This window comes from Tasmannia lanceolata, unplaced genomic scaffold (genome assembly GCF_043159265.1).
Source record: "Tasmannia lanceolata isolate RefF3 unplaced genomic scaffold, GAP_Taslan_0.1 ptg000015l, whole genome shotgun sequence".
NCBI classification, from domain to species: domain Eukaryota; kingdom Viridiplantae; phylum Streptophyta; class Magnoliopsida; order Canellales; family Winteraceae; genus Tasmannia; species Tasmannia lanceolata.
This window is the reverse complement of record NW_027518692.1, coordinates 42,606,918-42,631,073: the sequence shown is the minus strand read 5'-3', so window position 1 is coordinate 42,631,073 and position 24,156 is coordinate 42,606,918. Positions and strand designations below refer to the sequence as shown.

General features: G+C 38.8%; 3 protein-coding genes across 4 annotated transcripts; all 3 read right to left on the bottom strand.

Moving 5' to 3' along the window:
* Positions 1-295: 295 nt before the first annotated feature.
* LOC143847375 (peptidyl-prolyl cis-trans isomerase FKBP15-1-like) lies at positions 296-10,319 on the bottom strand. The gene is made up of 6 exons (XM_077356183.1): positions 10,157-10,319; positions 9,867-9,916; positions 7,938-8,000; positions 7,723-7,813; positions 4,312-4,416; positions 296-662 (listed from the first exon to the last, which is right to left on the bottom strand). The coding sequence occupies exons 1-6, from the start codon at positions 10,212-10,214 to the stop codon at positions 568-570; spliced, it is 462 nt and encodes a 153-aa protein (XP_077212298.1). The 5' UTR covers positions 10,215-10,319; the 3' UTR covers positions 296-567.
* Positions 10,320-11,693: 1,374 nt separating this feature from the next.
* On the bottom strand, positions 11,694-19,109 carry LOC143845552 (uncharacterized). Of its 2 annotated transcripts, none has more exons than XM_077353931.1 (7): positions 18,259-19,109; positions 17,164-17,266; positions 16,218-17,068; positions 15,358-15,460; positions 14,299-15,263; positions 12,055-12,159; positions 11,694-11,954 (listed from the first exon to the last, which is right to left on the bottom strand). In XM_077353931.1, exons 1-7 carry the CDS (start codon positions 18,973-18,975, stop codon positions 11,880-11,882), a joined length of 2,919 nt encoding a protein of 972 aa, XP_077210046.1. In that variant the 5' UTR covers positions 18,976-19,109; the 3' UTR covers positions 11,694-11,879. The 2 variants fall into 2 exon arrangements, with proteins under 2 accessions (XP_077210046.1, XP_077210047.1); XM_077353932.1 differs by having other exon boundaries at positions 12,055-12,153.
* A 1,938-nt stretch (positions 19,110-21,047) lies between these two features.
* On the bottom strand, positions 21,048-23,456 carry LOC143845988 (putative glucan endo-1,3-beta-glucosidase A6). The gene is made up of 3 exons (XM_077354391.1): positions 23,091-23,456; positions 21,686-22,987; positions 21,048-21,519 (listed from the first exon to the last, which is right to left on the bottom strand). Exons 1-3 carry the CDS (start codon positions 23,140-23,142, stop codon positions 21,482-21,484), a joined length of 1,392 nt encoding a protein of 463 aa, XP_077210506.1. The 5' UTR covers positions 23,143-23,456; the 3' UTR covers positions 21,048-21,481.
* Between the last annotated feature and the right edge of the window lie 700 nt (positions 23,457-24,156).

The following is a 24,156-nucleotide window of genomic DNA, read 5'->3' as shown; positions in this document are numbered from 1 at the left end:
AACTCAGTGCCATACAGTAGAGCAATGTTTAGGGGGGGAAAAAGCCCGTAAGGAAAGACCTAAAGGTAGATGCTTGCCATATTCTACTAAAGTTGGATTATGTAGTGGAGCATTTATATGTTTTTTAGCATATAAGATGGTATTTATAACATGAAAAAGTTGAAAAGGTGCAGACGGTTATTGGATTGATCAAACCTCTAACAAGGATCAACCACTTCTTATATGGTTTCTAAAGCAAATTTTAAACTATAATATTTTTCCTGACCTGAAGTGATGCACCAAAGTTAGCTCAAGCTTACCAAAAACGAATCAAAATATCAATTTCAATCAGATGGTCATACCAAATAATATTTATGAACCAGTGATCACAATTCTAGGGCCAAACGTCCTACTGTTAGGGCAAAGAAAATTTTTCAATCCCATCTCACAATAGCCGCCGTGAATACAAAGATTTAACATGCCAAACTGAACTCAATATGCAGCCTAGAGTAACTGCTGAACTTACCAAAGCATTTAACACCAATTAAGCTAAGCCAAAAGGGACGAAGAGAACAAGTGTTCCTTAAATTATAGCTCACTGTCAGCATCTGCAGCTTTTCCTCCAGCTGACTTTTTCCCATTCACGGCAACAAGCTCCGTATCAAAAATCAGCGTTGCTCCACCTATCATTTTTTGAACAATCTTTAGAATACTTAAAGACACATAGAAACAGGTGATAAAGGACGAATATAAGGATTGGTGAACTTCAGCTACCTTATATTTGAATTTTTCAGCAATACCTAATTCCAATATTTCATAGCTTATGTATTTATTTCACACGCACACACTAATGTTGGCACTACCATGTTTTGATAATTGCATAAACTCAGCTTGTCAAAAAAAAAAAAAAAAAAACTCAGCTTCTCTTTTATTATTTAAACAGCCGTACAGTTCCAAAAGAGCTCTAAGAAGCCAATTAAAAAGGAAAATACAAGCTGAGTTTGTGCAACTATAAAACATGGTAGTGCCAATATGAGTAGTGGTAGTGCCAATATGAGTAGCCTACACACACATAGAAATTGATTTAAGCCATTCATGTAGTAGAACTCACCTTGGGTGATTCAATGCCCATAAATTGCTACGAGTGGTCCTAAATATTCGATCAAGATCCGTAAAAAAGACAGTACAAAATATGAATATACAACAGTCCAAATTCAGAGACCAACAAAGGCACTTGAGACATGATTAAAATGATTGACTTTTGGGCTATAGGCAATCTAAGGTGGAACCTGCCACGTGAATAGTCATCTCAATCAAGGTATGCCCCATGTGCATGATACGGCTAGGAAGCATGGCAACATGACGCATCCAGGAAATGGTACCAGCACTCCCTTGTTTTACTGTATATCTTTAGAATGCTTAAATATGTATAGAAACACAACATAAAAGTCTGCATATATAATGGCCAATGTTCAACTGCTAGTTCATAGCGTGTGTAATGAAGTAAAAAGAAGAAGAACAAATCCTTGACGGACATCCAAGTAGTGGAAAAGGTGTAAAGAGGAGAGAAAAAGAAAGGGAAGAATTTCGTGAGGATTTGAATTCAAACCCAATAATCACCTTATATATCATATCAAAGTTCGATATAGAACTCTTACTATTAGGGCGACTTACGATGGGCCCCATCCTACTAATATAACTAAAATAAAATATAGAATTATACCTAAAACGAGACCTTTGTCCTAGTGCAATACTTAACTCAACCAAAGTGATTATTTCTATCATTGCTAAAAATGATTAGTCGTGGCAGTTGGATGTGGAGAGTGTCTTTTTCACAGTGACTTACAAGAGGAAATCAATATGGAGTATCCTCCAGGGTATGTTGGTTAGCGGGAGTTGACTTCCAAGATGAAGTCTATATAGAACAAACCCCCAGGGTATGCCGCTTAGTGGGAGTTGACATACAAGATGAAGTCTATATGGAGCAACCCCAAGGTAATGGTACTCTTCGAGTTAGGTAAGGTTTGTAAGTTGAGAAAGGTTATCTATGGTGGGGCGACCTTCCTGTGCTTGGTTTGATTTTTTTTTTAATGCTTGGTTTGATAAGTTTAGCTCTATTATTACCAACTATAGTTTTCGTCCAAGCCATGTGGATCACCCTATTTGTATGTAGATAGGATATTAACATTGTGATACTAGCTTCTTCTTCTTTTTGATGATTACTATAATTTAATTTGGTTATATTTAATGGAAAAAAGAGCAGAGGTTTTGTCCATTTTTAAATATTTCAGAAGTTGAAACTCAAATTGGTAAAAGAGCATCCATTATCTGGTATTTTGCATCAAACATCTTGTATAGTTACAACACAACAAAATAGAGTAGTTGAACATAAACACCGCACCTTGAAGTGGAACGATGCCTGTTACTTAATATGAGAGTTCCTAAGGTTTATTGGGGAGATGTACTTTTTACTGCATGTTAATTGGATCAATTGAATGCCGTCCTCCATCATACACGATAAATCTCCTCATTCTGTGTTATTTTCTAACAGTTTGTTCTTTCATGTTCCCCAAAGCTATTCAGTTGTGTTTGCATGGCGCATTCTCTCAATCGAGATCCAAATCAGTTACATCCTGATGCAGTTACATCTGTCTTTCTGGGAAAAGGGTACTGTGAAATTTTATATGGTGTAAGCCCTTATAGACTATAGTACCATAATTTTCAAAAGGTAATGTACCGACCACATCATAGAATGATCCAAACCGTCCATGTGATGGACCACAACATAAATAGGTTGTGCCCAAAAAATCATTTTCATAGGATGATCCTAGCCCTCCGATCTATAGAGGTTTCCACAATATGCAGTTCCTCTATAGATCGGAGGGTTGGGATCATCCTATAGAAATGATTTTTGGGGCACAACCTATTTACGATGTGGCCCATCAAATGGACGGTTTGGATCATCCAATAGTGTGGTCCGTACAGTACTTTTTGAAAAATGGCGTAAGGGATTTACACCATATAAAATCTCATTGTTTATAATCATGTTTCAAAAGAAAAGTTTTTTGTGCAGATGTTACATTTTGTGAGGACAATCCATATTTTTCAAATCCAACCATGGATATAGAAGGATTCTCTCATCCACGATGCACAACAAATACAGAGGAGGTAGTGTTCTTTGTCTTCTCTTCCACTTACCACATTGGTTCCTTTTTCTTCTTTTTTCTTTTTTTGAATGGTACGCGGTTAACTCCGCCTTTGTTTTTCACAGCCTGTCCCAAGCCAGGATAAAGGAAGAGGGTTGGTGTAAGGTTGGCAGCCGGCCGTAAACTTTGCCACTCTTCTATGAAATGAATCCTATAGTTGGTATGACGTCGGTTCCCTCGCCGGACACTTGTGTCTCTTGTTACAAATCTCTAGTTAGTATTCTTCAAAAGCAACCATTTCAGATACATACTAGAAGAGTAATGGATTTGACTCAAGCTGTTAACCAATCATCATTTGCGTCAGAGGATCCCGACTTAAGCCGTACTACTTTCAATGTATCTATAGTTGTTCGTAAAAGAAAAATGCCATGTACCCTGTTGCTAGTTTTATTTCCTTTGATTATCTATCTCTTTCCTACAAGAGTTACTTTTTTTAACAACCTGCTCCCCGAGACTTTCTAGTATTGGATGAAAGCCAAGGATGATGAAATGATTGCTCTGAAACAAAGTCACACACGGGACCTATCTGAACTGCTTGCAGGGGAAATGTGTTTGGTTGTAGATGGGTTTATACAATGAAGTATCTCCCTGAATATTAATAGGGTCGGTAAAGAGAAGAGAACACAAGAATGAGAACTTGTTGGGGGTTTCAGTAACCTCTCTTTATCCAACCGTTACAACGAATGGCCAAAGAGGAGTGATACTGAACACTCATAAACGATAAATACAATTAAATAATGATCCTAGCTTACCTATCCAAAAAGAAAACAATAAGTACTGGTACCATGCATAGTATATTATCCTTAATTACCATTCAAAAAAATATATTATCTTTGATTATTCTAACAGAAACCCCCAATGCACTCTATATTTTGGCTCGCATTTCATAGCGCTACAGTCAAAGATAGAACGTGCAATGCAATCATAAAAAAACAAGCACCTCAAACAAATTTCAGAGTTTTATTGTATTCATATTAGCATATTTTTTCAGGTTGAATGCCATGTGATTGGTTAATTGCTTATTTGTTTACACGGGGTCCCTAATACCTCTGCAAGAGCAAAATTCCAGACTCATTATTAATCTATTTAGAAACTCAAGCATGAAAACATGAAGAAGACTTGTTACCAGGAATTGTAGGTGGCGATCCCTGTGCGCCATAACCAAGCTTTGCAGGTATCTTCAGCTTTCGCTTCTCCCCCACACACATTCCCAAGAGTCCCTGGTCCCATCCTGCACGAAGGTACGAGAGTTGCATCAGTAAATAACTACACCAGACTGCACTTCTAAAGATGTTCCATAATTAAATGGGACACGGATTTTTATGACTGAATCTCATACACAGTTCAATTTAAAGACATTATTGAAGAAAATTATGAACTATAGCCTGTCAAAAGAATACCCAAAACTGTTCATGAATGCATGGTTTCAGTTTAAGCCACAGATCTGTCTGATAGAGTTTAAATCCTTGCTAATAACAGAGCCTCTGTCTCCAAAATGTGTCCTAACATCTATATGTGGCAGTCATATTATGAAAATTAATACAGGTAATGAAAGGGTAGATTATAGAGAGATTTTCTTTTTAAATATGGAATTTCCTGACCGGCCTTTCTTTTTAAATCAAGTACTATAAAGAAACTATGTAAGAAAATCATCAAATGAAGCATTTATCATTCCAATAAGACTTTTAAGAACTGCCATTCTTAATTGGGAGATTCATGTTTGTTAAAGTATAAAAGATTAATAACGCCTTTCTCCAACAGCTTAAGCTTTTGGAGTAAACTAGTAGTTTCACATGGTATCAGAGCAAATGCTTGGTTTCAAGCCTCCTTGATAGCAAAATCCCTTTGTCTCTCTCTCTTCACTTCTCTTTTTCTTGTTCTCTCTTTCCCTCTCTTGATTTTTCCACACTCCAAAGAAGAAAGCCACTTCCTCTTTTTAGTTGTTTCCAAGAAATCCAAATAAGAGGGTTTCTATCTTTGCCTCTTGCCTTCCCACCCAAGCCACCTACGGTGGGTGGGAAATAAGGCAAGGTCTCGAAATCAATTCTCAAAATCTAAGGTGCTGATCGTTTTTAGATTTGAGAATTGATTTGAGTCCAAAATGATTATTGGACCCAAAATTAAGTATAATTTTGAGTCCAATAACTTGCTTTGGTCTTCAAATCGATTCTCAAAATCAATAATGAACAGGGCCTAACTATATCATTCCTAGGGCCTTGTTTGATGTGGATTTTGAGAACTGATTGTGAGTCCAAAGCAAATCGGGCCTAAACCTAACACGGCCCACATAATTAGGTGATTTAGAGCATTCATTTGTTGTGCCTTGCATAGATTGGCCGTACTGCAAAATTCTTCTGCCTAGGATGCTTTTAACCCCTGATCTATAGAGGTTTCTATACAGTGCCATTCATTTTTAACGTCTACAAATCAGAGGGTTAGGATCATCCTATCAAGAAAATTTTGGGCCACACCTGTTCTACATCGAGGCCACGAAAAGAAAGGTCAAAAAATATAGAAAAGCGAAAATAAGGGATTTGGATTTGAAATTTGGGGGTTTTGGGTGGAAGGCCAGACAAATATAGAAATAGAAAATAAGGGGATTTGGAGTTGAGACGTGGGGATCTAGGATTGGAATAAGGAAAACTCAAGAGGGTTTACAGCAAATGGAGAAGGGTTTTTCGGAAAAAGGAATAAAGATAGATGGAGGGTTTTGCGCTATGCGCAAATGCTCAAATGAACAAGAAAGAGACATTACGAGCGAGAGATCTGATAGAAAATGGTTTTTTTTTTTTGTGTTTGAGGATTTACGGCAAACCCAATATGGGTTTGCGCAAAGAGAGAGAGAGAGAGAGAGAGATTTTAGGAATTTTAGGAGAGAGAAAATAGGGTTTGCGCAAATCCCTTGCCGTAACACTCAAAAAATGAGATAGAGAGAGAGATGTGGAAAGAGATATTTGAGGGATATTGAAAGAGATTTAAGGGAAAACAGATTTTACGCAAAAAAAGGAAAAATAGGTTTACTGGAAAAATAAAAGGAAACCAAAAATTGGGTTTGCGCAAATAAGCAATCCCAAAAATGGGAGACGCACACTAACATAGAGTGTAATGAGAGAGATGGAGAGATTTTTTAGTGTTGAGGGAGAGAGATTTTAGGGATTTTCGATGGGGTTTTTGGGTTTCACGGAAAACCTGAAAGGTCTGCGTGAAGTGAGAGAAAAAAAAAGAAAATGAGAGATGCGTTGGAGAGAGAGAGAGAGAGAGAGAGACTCTTCTATTTTTCCTCCTCCTAGAATCTTTTTTCTGATACCATGTTAGAAATGAAGGCTAGGGTGAAGAGAGGAGGAAGAAGAGGAATGTAGATATGGAGAGTCTCCACTAGGGAGCTCCACGTGTATATGGTGTATATAAGCCCTAAATAGCGCAACTGTGTACAAAGACTACAATACCCCCTACACTACATGTAATGCCTAAACTACCCTTACATGTTATTCAACAGTCTTACTTGTACCGAAGCCAAGTACACACCATTGCAAAAAATTTGTTATTGAGTACCTAATAATCTTGGTGTCCACTAGAAGTGCCTTTTCAATTGCGTTGGATCTGGCTTTTTGTGAATGGAAAAAACATAACAAGGATGATTGCCACTATGTTTGCAGAAATTTGCTTGGTGGTACCATTTCATTACTCACATTCTTCTTCTAGAGCTTGCCGACTAATTTAGAAAGACATTATAGGTCAAAATCCACCTATCAAGTTTTATATGCTCTCTTTGTGCATCTTGAGTTTGAGGGCCGGGGTTCAAGTATATAATCTGTACGTCAATCATCTAGTTGGAACATTCAAGTGTTAAGGGATGTCCTTGAAAAAGGATGTCTTCTGTTTGTGACAACTACATATCAAAAAGCGGTGCAACTCGGGCCGGGTTGGGTCGGGTTGAGGGTTGAGGCCAACCCGAACCGACCCGCCCTGATTTTCAACCCGACGAGGTTCAACCCGACCCGAGGAACCCGTTTTCCCAACCCGACCTGATTTCAACCTTGCCCAACCCGAGTTTTTAAGCTTACAAAATAAAAAAATTCATCAAAAATGTCAGGTTTCACTCGGGTCGGGTTGCCCAAACCCTCAAGCCGAACCCGACCCGAACTCAAACCAAGTTGGGAAAATTCAACCCGAACCCGACCTTTTTCCGGGTTGAACCCCTAATATCAAAGCCACAATGCCAATTTCCTTGAACATGGAAAGTAAAACAAACAAGCATAACATCAGGAGTCAGAACAAGTGAATATGGATTATGAAGAATGTAGTCATCAATCACCCTTCTCCAGGGAATCTTTCCAGAATATCAAAACACAATTCATATAATGTGAAACTGACAGAATCTGGAGGTAACACGTGTCCTTTCATGCCGTATCAGACCGCACAGTTTAGCTCTCAGATCAAGTTTGGAATAAAAGTCACATCATTTTTCTTTACAATTAGCTTGAAAGCAATTTTGACAAAAAAAGGAAACATATTGCAATATTAGTAATCACCATACCTTTGATAACTTGACCGCTACCAAGCTCGAACTCAATGGGATCACCCCTTTCAAAGCTGGAATCAAAAACAGTTCCATCTGTGAGTTTTCCCTGCACATGAGGTAGCATGAGTTAAATAAAATGAATGAACGGAAAAAGGAAAGCTTAAAAACACAAACCCACTTTTTTACAATGAAATCCATGGAATATACAGTAGTGCTGCCGAATTACTTACCCGATAATGTACTTCTATTTTGTCACCTTTGTGAGCCCGAATGCCACAAGATTCTGGCTTATACTGCCAAAACAAATGACATAGAATCAAAAGATATAACAGTGAGAAAACTATTGGAATGAAAGACCTGGGAAATACATTAAACTTTTATAGTGATACAAAGACTTCCAAAAAATGCACAAAATCAAATTCCAACAGAACTCTATAAAGTGTGAAACAACCAGTTACTCCAAAAGCTTACGACGTATAATTCCATAGAGCACAGCAGCAAAGTGACAAAAAGGACATGGGAACCAGTGATCTAGCCTCTTCCTTTAATTATGAAAATTCTACTAGGTCAGCTACGAATACCTCCTTGGTTCGTGATGGTGCATGAAGAAATTAATAGTCCAGATGAAAAGTTGTAGAGGACACTTATGGATCCACTAGGCCTACGGCATGTCTGGTTCAAGAAACCAAATCCCCCTGATGGACTTCCAAGAATTTTGCAGTGAGAAAAAAATGAATCCCCTCTACATGTAAGCATCTCTTGATGGGATCTAGATCATTTAAAATCTGAAAGTGATCGTCAGGCACAAGCTATTTAGGAATAATCAGTGTGTAGAAACAAACCCGGACAAGAATCAGACAAGGTTAAAGGAGCCTGATGTAGAACTAGTGCAAACCTAGCGTTCGCAAGTCAGATCTAGGAGCTTTTGGGGCATTAAACAGGTTGCTAATTCAATAGGGCAGCGAACAAACACTCCCAAGATTACAGTGGACATTGTTCTTTATTTCACTGGAACTTTCTCTTATTTTCATGCAGATTTTTCCTAAATTTTATGGTTTACATCACTTTAGAGGGTAAAGTTATACTGGCAGGAAATATTTTTCCTCTATTATTCTTATTCACCAGCAATCAACTCATAGGATGAACCAACAGCATGAAGATCTTGGGTTTACCAAACAATTTTTAAACCAAGGAAATATTTTTCCAGCATGTATGTACACAGACATAACACACAACACACATACAAGACAGAAAAGTGTGTAAACCAACAGAGGAAAAACTAATTCCAGGATAGGGTCGGAACATAGCAGTCAAGGATGAGGCATTATCCAAGACAAACCTTAACCAAACAATGCCACAGATGATCCTGTAAACGAGCTTGAAAGATCCCCTCAACAAAATTCCAAGTTTGAGTTGTTATTATATGTTAGAAAGAGTCTTATTGCCCAAGTTAAGCTGGGAAGTAGAATGATAGAAGTTCGGGAAGGGCTAAAGTTTATTGTAGTTGCAGATTCAAAATGAGACGAGAGTGCCCAATAAATGTTTTAATCTACACTAATTTGATGAGTATGTTCTTATTCTTTTCTGTAGAGCAATTTCTGTTAGTCTACTATTCTTTCTCCTGTGAAGACTACTACCAATCTTTGCAAATTGGAAATTTCTTTGTACCAACTCTATGCATTCCCTACATCTGCTGACTGCTAAAAAAGCACTCTTATCACTGATAAAAGAATGATTAGAACAACCTGGTCCCAAGCATAAAATCAGTTTCATGAAATATCTCCATCCCCGATCCATGCTCAAAGTAAAAGACCAATAAGAAAAGAAAATTCAACGTTGTTTATCACTTTATCCAACAACCATTGCAATTAAGTAAAACATCTCACAAAGAAAAAGGTTTTCAGCCACTGCACATCACTTAGATTTTGTCACCAATTACAATATAGTAATGACATGGACAATTAGATGAAGATCGCATAATACTTATTAAACTAATGTGCTTACACAGATTTTTTTATTTTTTATTTTTTTTTTGCACAAATTCAAACATGACGATTCAAAACCTAAATTTATTTTTTTTAACTTAGGATTCAAAATCTAAATCTTCACAGATAAAAATAAAAGGGAGAGAAAGCATAAAAAACCGATCCAAACTCTACCTTCACACCAACTTGTAGCTCCGTAACATCACCAGATTTCTTAGCAGAGACTGCAAAAACAAACGTATTCCTATCAGATCTATTTGAAATCTTCAAACCCTAGACTGACAAAGAAAAAGATGGAAACTTTCCAACGCGTTTGGGAGGATTCTTAGTGAGATCGGTTTGTTTTTTTTTTCAGAGCTGATTATATTCCATTAGAGATCTACAGGAACAAGGAAGAACAAGAAGAAGAAATTCATCTTTTTTGAAATTTGGAAGAAAATGAAATAGGAAAAAAAAATGATTACCAAATGTTAGCAGTGTAGCGGCAGCTAAAAATAGGCTGCAAAAATTCATTTTCGCCATCTCTCTCTCTCTCTCTCTCTCTCTCTCTCTCTGGTACAGAGGAATATGTGAGGGAAAATGGAGCGTTTCGGTGGCTCGCGAGACCCTTTCAAAATAGTTCCTCGCCACAATCCCCACGCTACAAAACATGGCTATTTGTTTTAGATATTGAGAATTGATTTTGACTAAACTGATTATTGCTCAAAAGTGGCTGGATTTTGAGAACCGATTGTGAATCCAAAACTGATTATTAGACTCAAAAGTACTGTTAGAGTAACCGTTGGATTGATTAACTATTAGATGAGGTAGGTAGCTAGATTAGACAAGTAGTTTAGATTAGGATTATCTTTTCCTAATCAAATCTTATCATGTTTATCAGTAACTACTTTAAGTACGGATTAATGTTGATTGTAATCAAGCAAGAATAATGGAATTTCATTCTCCATTCGGCAAAGCTTCTCATTCTCGCCCAAGTGATGAGAAACTTTAGAAAGGGTTAGAAACGGAGCTTAGCTGGTCACACAGCCCAATGGGATTTTTGAGATTTTTTTTTAGGCTTTCGCCATTCTCCACCCCTAAAAAGGGGAAAATCCCGTAGAAAAATAGTTGCCGAACACACCCGTGGACTCACAATCAAAGGGCCATAAACACGAGTCCAATAGTCAATGTTGGACTGAAAATCAATCTCAAAATCCAAAAAAAGTATAATGGGGCCCCACCTATTTCGATGATCTACGCCGTTCAGTTATTAGTCCCTACCGTAGATAAGTCGTGCCCAAACATTTCTTCTCAAGGTTTTAGAATGGATAACAAGGTACATACTAATGTGGGCCAATTGTCTATTTTTTTCGGGTGGATTTGAATGGACGGCCATCAACCATTTAAAAGCTCTCTTTCATACTTTTTTTTAGTATATTTTTTCATGTGTCTATAATCTATTAAAATGAACGGTTAAGATTACCCAGGATTTTTTTTTCTTGCATCCCTGATTTATACAGCATTTCTCCATTAGTCATTGGAAAGTATTTCCAAAATATTCCTAAAAAGTTTTATCAGAAATCACCTAAAACATGCACCATCAAGCTTTGGAAAAATCATCTTTCAAGGGAAAAAAACGAAATTTAGGAAAGATAAACGAGGTCACACCATACTGAAGTATTCCCCTATAATGGAAATAGTGATGTTGTTTTGCTACTGAGGCATTCCTCTTCCATGATAATATTTTTCTGTGCTTTCTGTCAGACCATGAAATATCAGCCTGTGCCTCTGAAAACCTGGGAATCACTCTTCTTAACTTTGGCTTCAAAAGAAAAGATTCAAAGAAATTTCATGACCAGTTGATCCAAAATTCACAACTTCCAGATACAGATATAAGCATGTGCCCAGTTCCTTATCACTTTATATAAGATTTGGGATTTCATGAACAGTTGATTTTTTTTTCCCCTGATCATGATTTCATAGCTAACATTCATACTATTCTGCAAATGCAAGATAGACAGATTTATCATATCGAATATGTTGAAGTAAATTGCTATTCAAAAAATATATATATGTTGAAGTAAATTCAAGATTCATTGAACAAATCACAAGCAAAATGGGGTCCAAGGAAACTATATTCTTACTAATTTACACAATACTCACAAAAACGTATGCATTCTCATATATGCAATGCTGCCTTCTAACCTATTATTCTTCCCCAAATTTTGGAATAAGTCTCTCTTCAACATAATCAGCAAACCTAACCCTTGGCCGCTGCAATGACTGTAACAAGATCAATTAGGTCAGCTTTAAGATTACTTAATGAGTGTTTTGAAGTGTAAATACGAGCAATATTTGAGGAAAGATAGAAAGAAGTGCTTACTGAGGTTCTGCAGCAAATATTGAGATCGAGAGCCATTTTCTTTAGACGATTTCTCGCTAATTCTTCTGCTCTAGAGGCTCTTCTGCAAAGTCCTTTAACCTGCAGCTGAGGATGAGACATCAGAATTTGGGTATTTAGAGATCAGATGTTTTGTAGTGCTAAATTTCTTCTAATGGAAATAATAAGATTATATCTGAGCTGGAAAAATACACAAAGGTGGAAACAAATACCACCTTTCAATCGTTTGACAGGGAAAAGATTTCCAACATTATTAATGCTTTGCCCTAATGGTTATGATCCAAATGTTGCAAAATGGTCATGGATTCAATCCCAGCTTGCATACTAAAAAGAAAAGGGCCAAAAAACGAAGCTCCAGAAGTAGCAAAAAGGGGGGAAAACAAAACAAAAAAAAAATCTATGATTTCTACCTTTCTTGGCTGTAATCGACAGCAAAACATTAACAGGGGCGGGCAGAATTATGAGAATAAGGTGTCATAATCAGTTCATTTCAAAATTGTTAAAGTATAAAAGATTAAATAACGCCATCTCCAATAGCTTATGCTTTTGGAGTAAAGATTAAATAACGCCATCTCCAATAGCTTATGCTTTTGGAGTAACTGGTTGTTTGACAAAAATTACCATAGAAAGCACATTTTGTGATTTAGAAGTTCATACAATTTTATTTGGGCATGAGTACAAAAGGCTGATACAACATCAACGGAATATAAGTCATAAGAGTTCGAATTGAAAAGGTCAGACATCATGTATGCAACATAAGAACAAGAATTTGCTCTTATCTTTGAATGAATTCTGCAATAGTATTTTCTAAAAATTGTCTCCCTATATGTTAATATTGGCTGTGTTTTGCAGCTATTTTTCCACGCATTAAAGAGACAAAATACAATAAGGCAACCAATAAGTTAGTATACATAGATATAATCCAAAAGTTATGCTGGGTACTCAAAAACTATAGGCATGCTAGAATACCCTATCCTCATCGTGGCTAGGCAATGAATAATGCAGACAGACACAGTGTGCCATACCATTTCAACAATATATTTCAACAGCATTGTTTTAAGTGCATTAAGGAAAACAAGTAAGCAATGTGGTGCCCCAAGTATGAGACTAAGAGCACTCAATTTCTCCAAGTACGTCCCAAGTATAAGAGGTCAACAGCTTTGCAATATCTTATTTCTCCAATAGTATGAGCCTACGAGCACTCGATTTCTGCATTTGTATTGTCTATATATGGACTCAGAACCAAGGTTTTAAATTTCGGTTTCGGAATGCGTTTCGGTCCTCATCGAAACCGAAATTTTTGACGAAATTTCGTTCGAAATCCAACGAAATTAAAAAAAGTTGTTTTTTATCCCACCCGAAATTTCGGTAATTTCACCAGGAAATTTTTAAATAATGAAAAAAATGAAATTATTTTTGTAAAATTTTGGACCGAAACTTCAGGAAAACGAAATTTCAACCGAAATTTTGAAATTTTAGTCGAAATAAAGTAACGTTTTGGGTTCACCCAATTTCGATTTCGGTATCGAACGAAACCGGAAATTTCGGTCCAAAATTTAAAACCTTGCTCAGAACTACTCCCTATTGCATTGCATGAATAGTATTAACTGCTAGATGGTATGCCACTGTTGAATAAATGTTTACGATTTACACATAACAACTCACATGCAATTGAAATGTCCATCATTAATTCAATCTTTAAAAGGTATACACCCTCAACTTTTCTAACTTAAGGGTCCTTCCTTTATGTGGTCTCCTGAAATATTGCTTTACAAACCTTAAAGAGTTACCTTCCATCTCATAAATGTGCCAATCTGAAATGTTGACTGGAACTTAATATGAATCCATCATCTAGACTATGGTCATGATCAATACTAGCCTAAAACATTGTTTCCATTTTTCATGGTGCACTTGCATTCTTCAAACAGTTTCATGTGGTTTCACAAAACATGCTAAAAATCTAGATTGTTAGGTATCAATTGATTATAAATAGAAGATGACAATGACTGGGGAAAAGAAATTCTGAAATATAATGACAAGACTATTAGTTCCACCCATGCTATGGTCTCAAAATTGAAAACATGACAACAATAAAAATTCACTAGAAGAGGCATTCTTATACACACACCAAAGCCAAATAGAAAAATTAGTCTTCCTATAATACACTGCTAAATACCAGAAAGAAAAATGTGATAAGAAAATGCATATAGGCCTGTGCTACATTACCTGATTTAGTTGAACAGAATAATCCTTAACAGTGTCACCATCAACTGTAGGCACAATAGATTTCTCCACTAGACTTCTAAAACGTGACAGTTCCTTCATCAACCCCATAGCCACTTCTTTGGCTTCTTCCATCTGCTTCCTGGAAAACTCATAAGCCTTTTCTGCATTGAGGCGAAAGGAATCACAACTGGGGCATGTACAGAGCCCTTTGCATCCTTGCGGGTGCCTTTTCAGAATGCCTTTAGTGGGAGCGAGAATGGGCTTTTCTAAAAGAAGAGGGACTTCTAACTGAGATGAATGTTCATGCGAGTTCAATATTTCAAGAGGCTTTGGATTTGAACTCAACCTGCTTGATAGCATTTTGCAGTCCTCTTCAGCTCTTCCCGGCAAATTAGAAAAGTCCTGAATGTTGTAAGCATACTCTTCCATTTGCAAACCTTCATGACTAATGGGAGAACTAGATAATGACGCACTTACAAACTCCGATTCATTAACAGTTGGCAAACCTTCATGACTTATGGGAGAACTGGACAATGATCCACTTACGAACTCCATCTCATGAACAGAACCAACAGCATCATGGCCATCGATGTCTAACTGGCAGGAATCATCTGACATTATCTGATCAAATTGTGATGCATTTTCACTATATGAATTCGATCGCATTGATATAGTTGTGTCATGGATTGAAACATCAGGATTTTGAATGGAAGTTTCAGTGATGGGTTGTTCCAAAGAATCGGGATTTGCACATTCTACAATGGGGGAACCTGGCAAACCAGCCACCGGAACGACTTCCTCCAATTTTTCTAGAGGAGTTCCCAAATCAACAAGCAATGTGCTCAGGTTACCACGCCCTTCAGGGTCATGAGACACGGAATATAACAACCGGGGCACAGGCCTTTGCTCGTTCTTCTCAAACTTTGTAGGGTAATAGTCCTGGCTAGAATGAATCTCCAAAGCACCTGCAACAAATTGATGTCCTACTCAGATAAGCAAACTTTGCATACATATATCAGCCAATGGCACATGTAACATACAAAAGGACAGAAACATTACTAGCATTGTCCTTCGCAAGATCCATGAGAAAGGGAAGCAATCTTCTATAGCCCAAGGAATTTGGTGTCCGGAATAGCTTCATCCGTGAGCATGGAACTAGCCCCTGCAAGATACAAGTACTGATTGTAACAAAGAGACGAAAGAAATGAAGTATACATAGACAGCTATAATAAAATGATTTCCCCCAAACTACTGCTAGTATCAGTACAGTTCTTTTTACAATATCGAGTGTGAAACAGAGATAAGGTATGGCCAACACCATAGGATGATCCAAACCGTCCATTTGGATCACCACAGTGTAAGTGGGTGGTTCCCCAAAATTCATTTCCATAAAATGATCCTAACCCTCTGATCTATCTATTTTTTATGACTACTATTTTTTAGATTTAAATGATGTGTGGCCGTGTGGGTCAGTATTTTACTATTTTTTAAACAGTAAGGCACCACGCACACCATAGGATGATCCAAACCGTCCCATTTGATGAGGCACGGCGTAATTAGGTGGTGCCCCAATAATCGTTTCCATAGGATGATCCAACTCTGATCTATAGAAGTTTCCATAATGTGCAGTCCCTCTATAAATCTCTAAAGATCAGAGGGTTATGATCATCCTATGGAAATGATTTTTGGGAGCCACTTACACTGTGGCGATCCAAAGGGACGGTTTGGATCGCCACAGTGTAAGCTTCCTATAAATCAAGGAAGATAGACAACAAGAATGATCATACTGATTGCAGACAGTTGCAAATGTACATAAAACCGTGCCCAAAATTATAATCCAAAAGCTGAGGAATGCTATCCAAGAAAACCAATGGGTTCATGCAAATTAAAACTGCGAATGGAAATATGAATCTGCTTACTAGTATGTTCTCGGATGAAGCATTTGCATCATTCTTGGAACTAAAAGACCCTTCATCAGCACACAAATCGCCACCAGAAACATGTGTTCTTGATGGATTTTCAATGACACGATCAGTGGCAGGTATATCAAACCCCAACATGTCTATGTTCCCTTCGACTTCCTCCACAACGGATTTGGCAAAGATGTCGCTATCCGGGGGTGTTGACTGATACAGTTCTTCGTCCAAACCACTGGCCCTGGCTTCTCTTTCATCTTCCAGCTTTTGGCAACAGAATTTTCCGTCAAGCATTGCTTCTTTCCTTTCCATCTCAGTCAAAACAGGATTCAAATCAGAAGAGTGTTGATTGTTGTAAACATACTCTTCAATTGGTAAGCATTCATGACTTTTGGGAGAACTATAAGCTGATCCACTCGGAAACTCTATTTCATGAACAGAACCAATAGCGCCATGGCCAACTAGGTCCAACTTGCAGGAACCATCTGACATAAGCTGATCAGGTTTCGATGGACTTTCACCAAACGAATTGGGCCGCATTGATATTGTTTGGTCTTGAATTAAAACATCTGGATTTGGGGGAGGATTTTGAATGGGAGTTCCGGTAATTGGTTGGTTAATACAAACAAGATTTGTGCACTCAAACATGGGTGAACCAGATGAAGCAGCTACTGGGGTCACTTCTTCCAATTTTTCCAGGGAAGGAGTTCCTAAATCAACAAGCAAAGAGTTCGAGTTACCACGCCCTTCAGGGTTGTGCGACATAGAATCTAACAACGGTGGCACACATCTTTCCTCATTCTTTTCGATTTTTGTAGGATAATAATCTTGGCAAGAATGAATTTCCAAAGCACCTGCAACAAAAATGATGTCGTAAGCACATAAGCAAACTCTGCATGGATATACTATCCAATGACAAGTGTAACGTACAAAAGGTCCGAAACATTACTAGAATTGTCCTTCGCAATATCCATGAGAAAGGGAAGCAATCTTCTATACCCCAAGGAATTTGGGGTCCGGAATAGCTTCAACCGCGAACATGGAACTAACCCCTGCAAGATAGGACTGCTCATTGTAACAAACAGAGATGAAATAAATATGTAAAATAACAAGCATCCATCACAAGATAAGCATAAGCAAAACATTTACCCCAAACAATTCGACTACTGACTGTAACGGGCAGGGATGAAGAAATATGCAAAATAGGAAGGATCCACCACAAGATAAGCATAAGTAAAGCATTTACCCCAAACAATTGCTAGTGTGGGTACAGTTCCTTTAACAATATAAAGGGAGAAACACCATTATACATTGATCGAGAAAGACATATGTGAAACAACCAATTGGTCCAAAAGCTTAAGATGTGAAACAACCAATTAGTCCAAAAGCTTAAGATGTGAAACAACCAATTACTCCAAAAGCTTAAGCTGCTAGAGTTGGTGTTATTCAATCATTTATGCTTCAACACTCCCCCTCACGAGTGGCCCCTCTTATTTGGGTTGGCCGTAGATGTGGATTTTTAATATCAAGGAGTTGTTGGGTTTTGAACCCATGACCCTGCCGTGAGGCAATAGCTCTGATACCATGTGAAACAACCCATTGCTCCAAAAGCTTAAGCTCATAGAGTTGGTATTATTTAATCATTTATACTTCAAAACAGACAACAATAATGAGATTTGGGTGTATCTATCATCTTTAAGTGTATAAGCAACCAACCTAGGTTGATTTTAACTTAATCTGTGTCAAATGAGATTTAACTTTATGAGATTGTTACACTCTCTAAAACAGGCCAACTACTGTTTAATATTGAGTCCTATAATCGGAATAGGAGTCATAATCAGTTGACAGAATCTTAAAAGAACAGGGCCTGCATTTCTTTTAAAAAAAACACAACAACAATAATGATCATACAGATGGCAGGCATTTGCTAATGTACACAAAACCCAGACCCAAATTTACAATCCAAAATCTGAGGAATGCCATCGAAGAATATCAAAGCATTTCAGCAAATTAAAACTGCAAATGAAAATATTAATCAGCTTACCAGTCTTTTCTTGGACGAACTATTTGCATCATTCATGGAACTAGAAAACCCTAAATCAGCGCACGAATCGTCACCAGAAACCCGGGTGCTCGATCGATTCTCAACCATATAATCTGCCTCAGGCAAATCAAACCCTGACCCATTTGTCTTTCCCTCTACTTCCTCCACCACAGATTTGAAAAGGATATCATTATCCGGTGGTGTTGTCTGAATGCACTCTTCATCTAAACCACTTTCCCCCTCTTTTCCCTCATTTTCCTTCTCTTGGCAACAAAATTTTCCATCAAAATCCGCTTTTTCACTTTCGATCTCAATCAATTCGGGCTTCTTATCCTGGCTCGTATCAGTTCCAACCTTGATCTTTTCAAGTGAAGTAGGAGATAAAACCCTAACCCTTCTCGTGCGAAGATCCTTAATCGAAATGAGAGAGTTATCTTCTTCAAAAGCATTGTTCGATCTTGTGATTCTCCGAGAGAATCGTGGCCGTGGGATCTGGATTTCCACGTCGTGTTTTTGCCTATCGGGCCGAGTTTGGCCCGATCTGTTCCGGTGGAGAAAGATTTCGGACCTGCTGCGAGTGCATATCCCTTCAAATGGGTCGGATGAGGATTCGCGCCTTCGTTTTTTGGAACTTGGAGCTCTTTCCATGGGGTTTTTTCTTCTTCTGGTTTGTGGGTTGGGATTAATGTTGGGAGAGATGAAAGGACGAGAAATCATTTTGGCTCTTTTTTTGTTTTTTACTCATTTTTTTCGGGCGGCGGGAAAGATGGGAAATTGGATTTGGAGGGAAAACTGGGGCGTGAAAATATCATCGCCCCATATTTCTTACAGAAAAGTTTTTCTTAGAAATATTCTTTTGCTTGGGAATAACATTGTAAATGTATAAACTGAATTGTAATGGATTAGATTAACTTTTTTCATATGTAATCAAGCCCTAGCGACCATCTCAGAAGGCATTTCGCCGGCCGGAGAGCAGACACAAATGCTTAAATTTTGTCTTATTCATTTAATTTATATGAGGTGGCTGCTCTCTAGTGCAACAGCCGGACGCTAGATGCCTTCTGCAATTGTCCCTACCAAATCCCAGTCAGAGAAGGACAAGCAAGAAATTCTGAAGAAATTAATTCTTTTCCAAACTATCCCCAAAAAAATTCTTGTAATCCCTCTGGGTATTAGTTGCCATCCTCGGATTAATTTTTTCGGGCTTTGGACGGTCCCAAGCATCATCCAAAGGATCCGAATCCAAATGAATGGGGTATATAATTGGAGTGTTTCGAGTGAGATATATAGACGCAAGCCCAGTCGATCCAATTCCAAATTGACATGGTTAAAGTAAGCAAATTTCTAATTTTTGTAAGTCGAAAATAAATATCAAACATATTTTTGATACATGATATATAACATAATAGCATTCCTAATTTTCCTTAGGGAGACATATTTTCTCACCCCCTGCAGGACGCATTTGTCCCCCTTATAACGTTAACAGCGGGCAACTTTAACACCATTTGACGTCGAATCATGTTAAAACGGGGGGCAAATGCTTACTGTATGGGGGTGAAAAAATCATCGCCCATTTTTCTTAATGTCAGGTCACAAAAAAGTAGCATGTGCATAAGATGAGTGTAACAGAGATGCGAATGCTTATATGGATGTGCGGCCACACAAGGTTAGATCGAATTAAAAATGAAGACATCCGTAAAAAGTTGAGTATGCCACCGATTGAGGAGAAGTGAGAGAGCATCGTTTGAGATGGTTTGGGCATATCCAACGTAGGCCTTTGGATGTTTCAGTGAAAAGAAGTGACTCGTGTCAAGTTGATAGAGTAAAAAAAGGCAAGGGCAGACAAAAAATAACTTGAGTAGAAACAGTGAGGAAAGACTCGAGGGCTAGGAACATAACAGATAACATGACCTTGGATAAGATATAATGGAAGAAAAATAGAAAATGATCCATATAGATGAACCAAACTCGTGTCAGGATTAGACTTAGTTAATTTGAGCCGGATAGATCATTTCACATTCTTCATGGAAATTTTCTAAAGGATTCTTTACCCGACCCCAACTAATTTGGGACGAAGGCTTAGTTAAGTTGAGTTGAGATTATCAGATGGTGTTTAAACCCCTCTCTCTCTCTCTCTCTCTCTGCTGCAAAAGTATTTTTTTGCATATATTTTCTCTGTAGGGGACTAATGCAAAAGTATTTTTTTGCATATATCTTCTTTGTAGGGTACTAAAGCACACGATAATAAAAACATACTCTGTGTTATCTTAGGCCATGTTCGTTTAAGATTATGACATATTGTCAATGCCAAACCGATCATTGGACTCAGATTTAAATGTAATTTTGAGTCCAATAGTCGATTTGCAAAAAGAAGGCTTTAAATGGACCTTAACATGAACACAGGTGGATCCAATGTGGATTGGGTTTCACTAAAGGGATCATCCCAGGAAAGCCTTAGAACTGGGATTTGATAGGTTTCCACGAGGCAATGTATACAACCTTCCCATATTGCCTACAACTTTACTCTATAAAAGGAGGACCAAACTCTTAGTTAGCACGCATCTCACAATCAGTTTCACTATTCACTGAGCTCACAAAGAGCTCAGCTTACACTGTTGCCCATTCTGACTTAAGCATATGTAAGTCCCCCTAACACCGGTCATCTTTCTTATGCTCTTCTGTATTAGTAGGTCACAAATCATCTTCTCGGAAGACAGGTCATAACTGTTCGCCGTCTGAGAACCCAGTACAGATTTCAGAGGTAACATTTATCATCAGAGCTGCTTAAACTGACTATCATCAATTAAAAGGTAAGAGAAAATGAGGTGTCTACAAATGCCCCTGTGCGGCAAACATCATGCGCAGCCCAATTTAAAAGTAATATAGCAAACTACATTTTGTATGTCCTCCGCTGGTAGTAGCCATATCACCTAGTTAATCCTCGAGTTGGAATAGCTTCTTGGAAATTGTAATAGCTCTTACATGTGGTTAAATAATATAAGCCAAGGTGAGTTTGTGTCATTATCAAACATGGTACTTCAAATATCAATAGCCACTACACTAAAAAGGAAAATTTCCATAGCCAATCCTCGAATTGGAAGCTGAAGAAAAATGGGTTGTGGAGAAACTTCATTACGAGAAATGCCATTTTTCTCCATGGCACATGAACAAAAAAATAAAAGAAAAGAAAAAAGGGGTCATCTCTTTCCTCCCCAAATCATCCTCAGCTCGTTGCGCTCTGGTACTTGCAAGATCCATAGCCTGCATTGCAAAACATAAAAATTCTAAGAAATAATATTTTCACCCCAGTCCCCAGTTAGTTTGTCTTTTGCAGAAAATGACAAACAATATAGGCAGAAATGCAACCATTTTGCAAAAAGACAGACAAGAAGGGGTGGATATGCTAGAAAAGGGGGGGCGACTTTACTTGGGTCTTCTGTGGTCAGAATTGCCAGACCATTGAAATAGCAATTTCCACCCACTCTCCTAAACTGCTGCCAATAAGAATTGAAAGCGTAGCTCGCATGAGCCACCAAAGAATTAGGCCAATGACACTCCTTCCCGGGCATAATCGCCTCGCACGTACCACTACTTTGCCCACACGCGTACATTACCGCATCCTCCAAAGCCGAGCCATTCCTACTCCCAGCCGCCACGCACCATATCTTCCCCTTAAACGGCTCGTTAGTAATCGGAACCGGTAACTGCTTGTAGCCGGTATCCAACCGTTTCCCGGTCACGTCTATCTCATACACTTCCGTCCTGTTCGGATAAAACAACCCCCAGTTCCGTTCCGTTCCCGGTCCAGGCTTCTGATTCTCGTTAAAAAGAGCAAATATGTAAGTCGGGATGAACCGGCCCGGTCGAGCCGGGGTCCCTACCGGGGGGTTAGTAGTCATTTTACGCGCGAGGTTACGATTGTAAGTGGCAGCATTGTAAATATTGGCCCCGATTTGGTCAAAGTCTCCAGCACTGGGCCACCCGGTCTCGGCTATAGCGAGCCGGATAGCCGGGAAGCCGAGCTTAGCCATGGCGTGAGCCACTGCGTCGAGCTGCTGGTCTAGAAGGTTGGTGTAGGTTAAACCGGTACCCGGGTCGGCGTACGTTAGATTGGTGCGCTTCAAAAGTGCGTAATCGAGGCTTATGGTAGTGGGATTTGAAGCCCAAGCAAAGTACGTGTAGATATCAACGAAGAAAAAGGATTTCGTACGGTTTAGAAAGTGTAACATGGGTTTTATAACGGTTTCGGAAATATCGGGCCGAAACGTTCCGTTCGAGGGTGGGAATGAGATTTGTAGAGCGTCCATGGCGAGAGGGGTGCCGATTTTTATGTTTCGGATTTTGTGGGTTTTGAGAGATTTCTTGATTCGGCGCATTGCCGGAACGAGATCGTACCAGGTTTGTGGGTTTGAGAAATCGGAGAGGATTTCGTTTCCGATAAGTATGGTTCGGATTTTGATCTGGGGGTAGAATGGGAAGATGTGGGTTTTAACCCATTGGTCAGCTAGAGTTTGATTTGAAGAGATGGATGAGATTGCGTCTTTTGGGACCATGATAGAGACTGTGAGATTGGTTTTGGAAAGGTGGTTTAGGATATTAGGGTTTGAGTCGTAGATCTTGACACGGCCGATTTTTAGGGTTTTGATGAGATGAATGGATTGAGAGGGAGAGGGGAGGTTGTTACCAAGCTGGCCGTAGTTTATACCGATTGTTCTTGAGATTTCTGCATCTGTTCGTGGAAAAAAAAGGGTTAGAGAAAGATAACAGGGGAAAAAAGAAAGAAAGAAAATAAAATCTATGGAATTTCTTTTATGGGATTAGTCAATACTTACTGGAGAACGAGATGAAGGAGAGGAGAAGCAGAGGAACAAGACCCAACTCCATTTTTTTCTGATATGGAGTGATCTTTGAGCTGATGTTTTTAATGGGGAAGAACAGAGAAAACACAGAATGTGTTTGTGGGCTTCTTTGTGCTGGCAATAGGAATTGAAGAAAACGAAAGTGAAATGTAGGGGAAGGATTTTTCTTTTTCTATTCAAGAGAAGGAATTTCTGAGTCGTTAAACTACCCCACCCTGGCACCCCAAGAAACGTCAGGTGTGAGAGGAGATTTTCTATATCTTGAGGCGTATGTAGAGAGGAGAAGGGGGTATAAAAATGGAGAATTCGAGGAAATGAGAGAAAATAAAAGGGAAAGCCTGTAAAATGACTTTGCTTTATTCTATTTGCCGCTTGTAAGAAGGAAAGAAAGAGACTGAAGAGAGGACCGTTGGCAAGCTACGTTTTGATTTTTTTCTTCTTTTGTCTGGAGTAATGGGGCAGGAGACTAGTCACCACTTTTCTTGGTAGCTGGTCTGGCCCACTACTGACTAAACACATGGCACAGGGATTAACTCTGTTGCGGTTGGGGTGCAACTTGGATCGGGCTCAACCCGAACCCGACCAGTTCAGCCCGATTTTGGCTCGGGTTGGGTTGGCATTTTCTCGGGTTGGGTTGGGAAAGCCAACCTGATTTAAATTCGGGTTGGGTTAGGGTTGAGGCCTTGGCAACCCGACCTGACTCAGACCCAACCTCTGTCCTCTGATTTTATTATTATTTTCTCAGGATTATGTTTTTCTTTCTTTTATTTTTATGTTTGGCCGTAGATGAACCCAATACCAACCCGACTCAATTTGGAGGCTGGTTGGGTGACGGTTGACCATCCTCAACCCGAGGCTCGGGTTGGGTCGGGTTAGGGTTGAGGGAATGCTATCTCGGGTTGGGTTAGGGTTGCCCTCAACCTGACCCAACCCAAGTTGCACCCTAGTGTTACAGTCCTGAGTGGGGTCCTGCCTAGGTGTAGGATTGGGTTGGACCCAGCCTGATATGGGACGGGTTTAAAGGGCCTTGCCTAACGTG

Coding starts and splice junctions, on each gene's coding strand:
- LOC143847375 (XM_077356183.1), bottom strand. CDS start 10,214: ATGGCGAAAATGAATTTTTGCAGCCTATTTTTAGCTGCCGCTACACTG. Junction 4,417..7,722: donor TAGCGGTCAAGTTATCAAAG/GTATGGTGATTA, acceptor ACCTTCGTGCAG/GATGGGACCAGGGACTCTTG. Junction 663..4,311: donor ATCGCCACCTACAATTCCTG/GTAACAAGTCTT, acceptor AAAAAATGATAG/GTGGAGCAACGCTGATTTTT.
- LOC143845552 (XM_077353931.1), bottom strand. CDS start 18,975: ATGATTTCTCGTCCTTTCATCTCTCCCAACATTAATCCCAACCCACAA. Junction 17,267..18,258: donor GTTCGTCCAAGAAAAGACTG/GTAAGCTGATTA, acceptor CCTATCTTGCAG/GGGTTAGTTCCATGTTCGCG. Junction 15,264..15,357: donor TCTTGCGAAGGACAATGCTA/GTAATGTTTCTG, acceptor AATTTGTTGCAG/GTGCTTTGGAGATTCATTCT.
- LOC143845988 (XM_077354391.1), bottom strand. CDS start 23,142: ATGGAGTTGGGTCTTGTTCCTCTGCTTCTCCTCTCCTTCATCTCGTTC. Junction 22,988..23,090: donor CTCCTTCATCTCGTTCTCCA/GTAAGTATTGAC, acceptor TTCCACGAACAG/ATGCAGAAATCTCAAGAACA. Junction 21,520..21,685: donor TCTGACCACAGAAGACCCAA/GTAAAGTCGCCC, acceptor TTTGCAATGCAG/GCTATGGATCTTGCAAGTAC.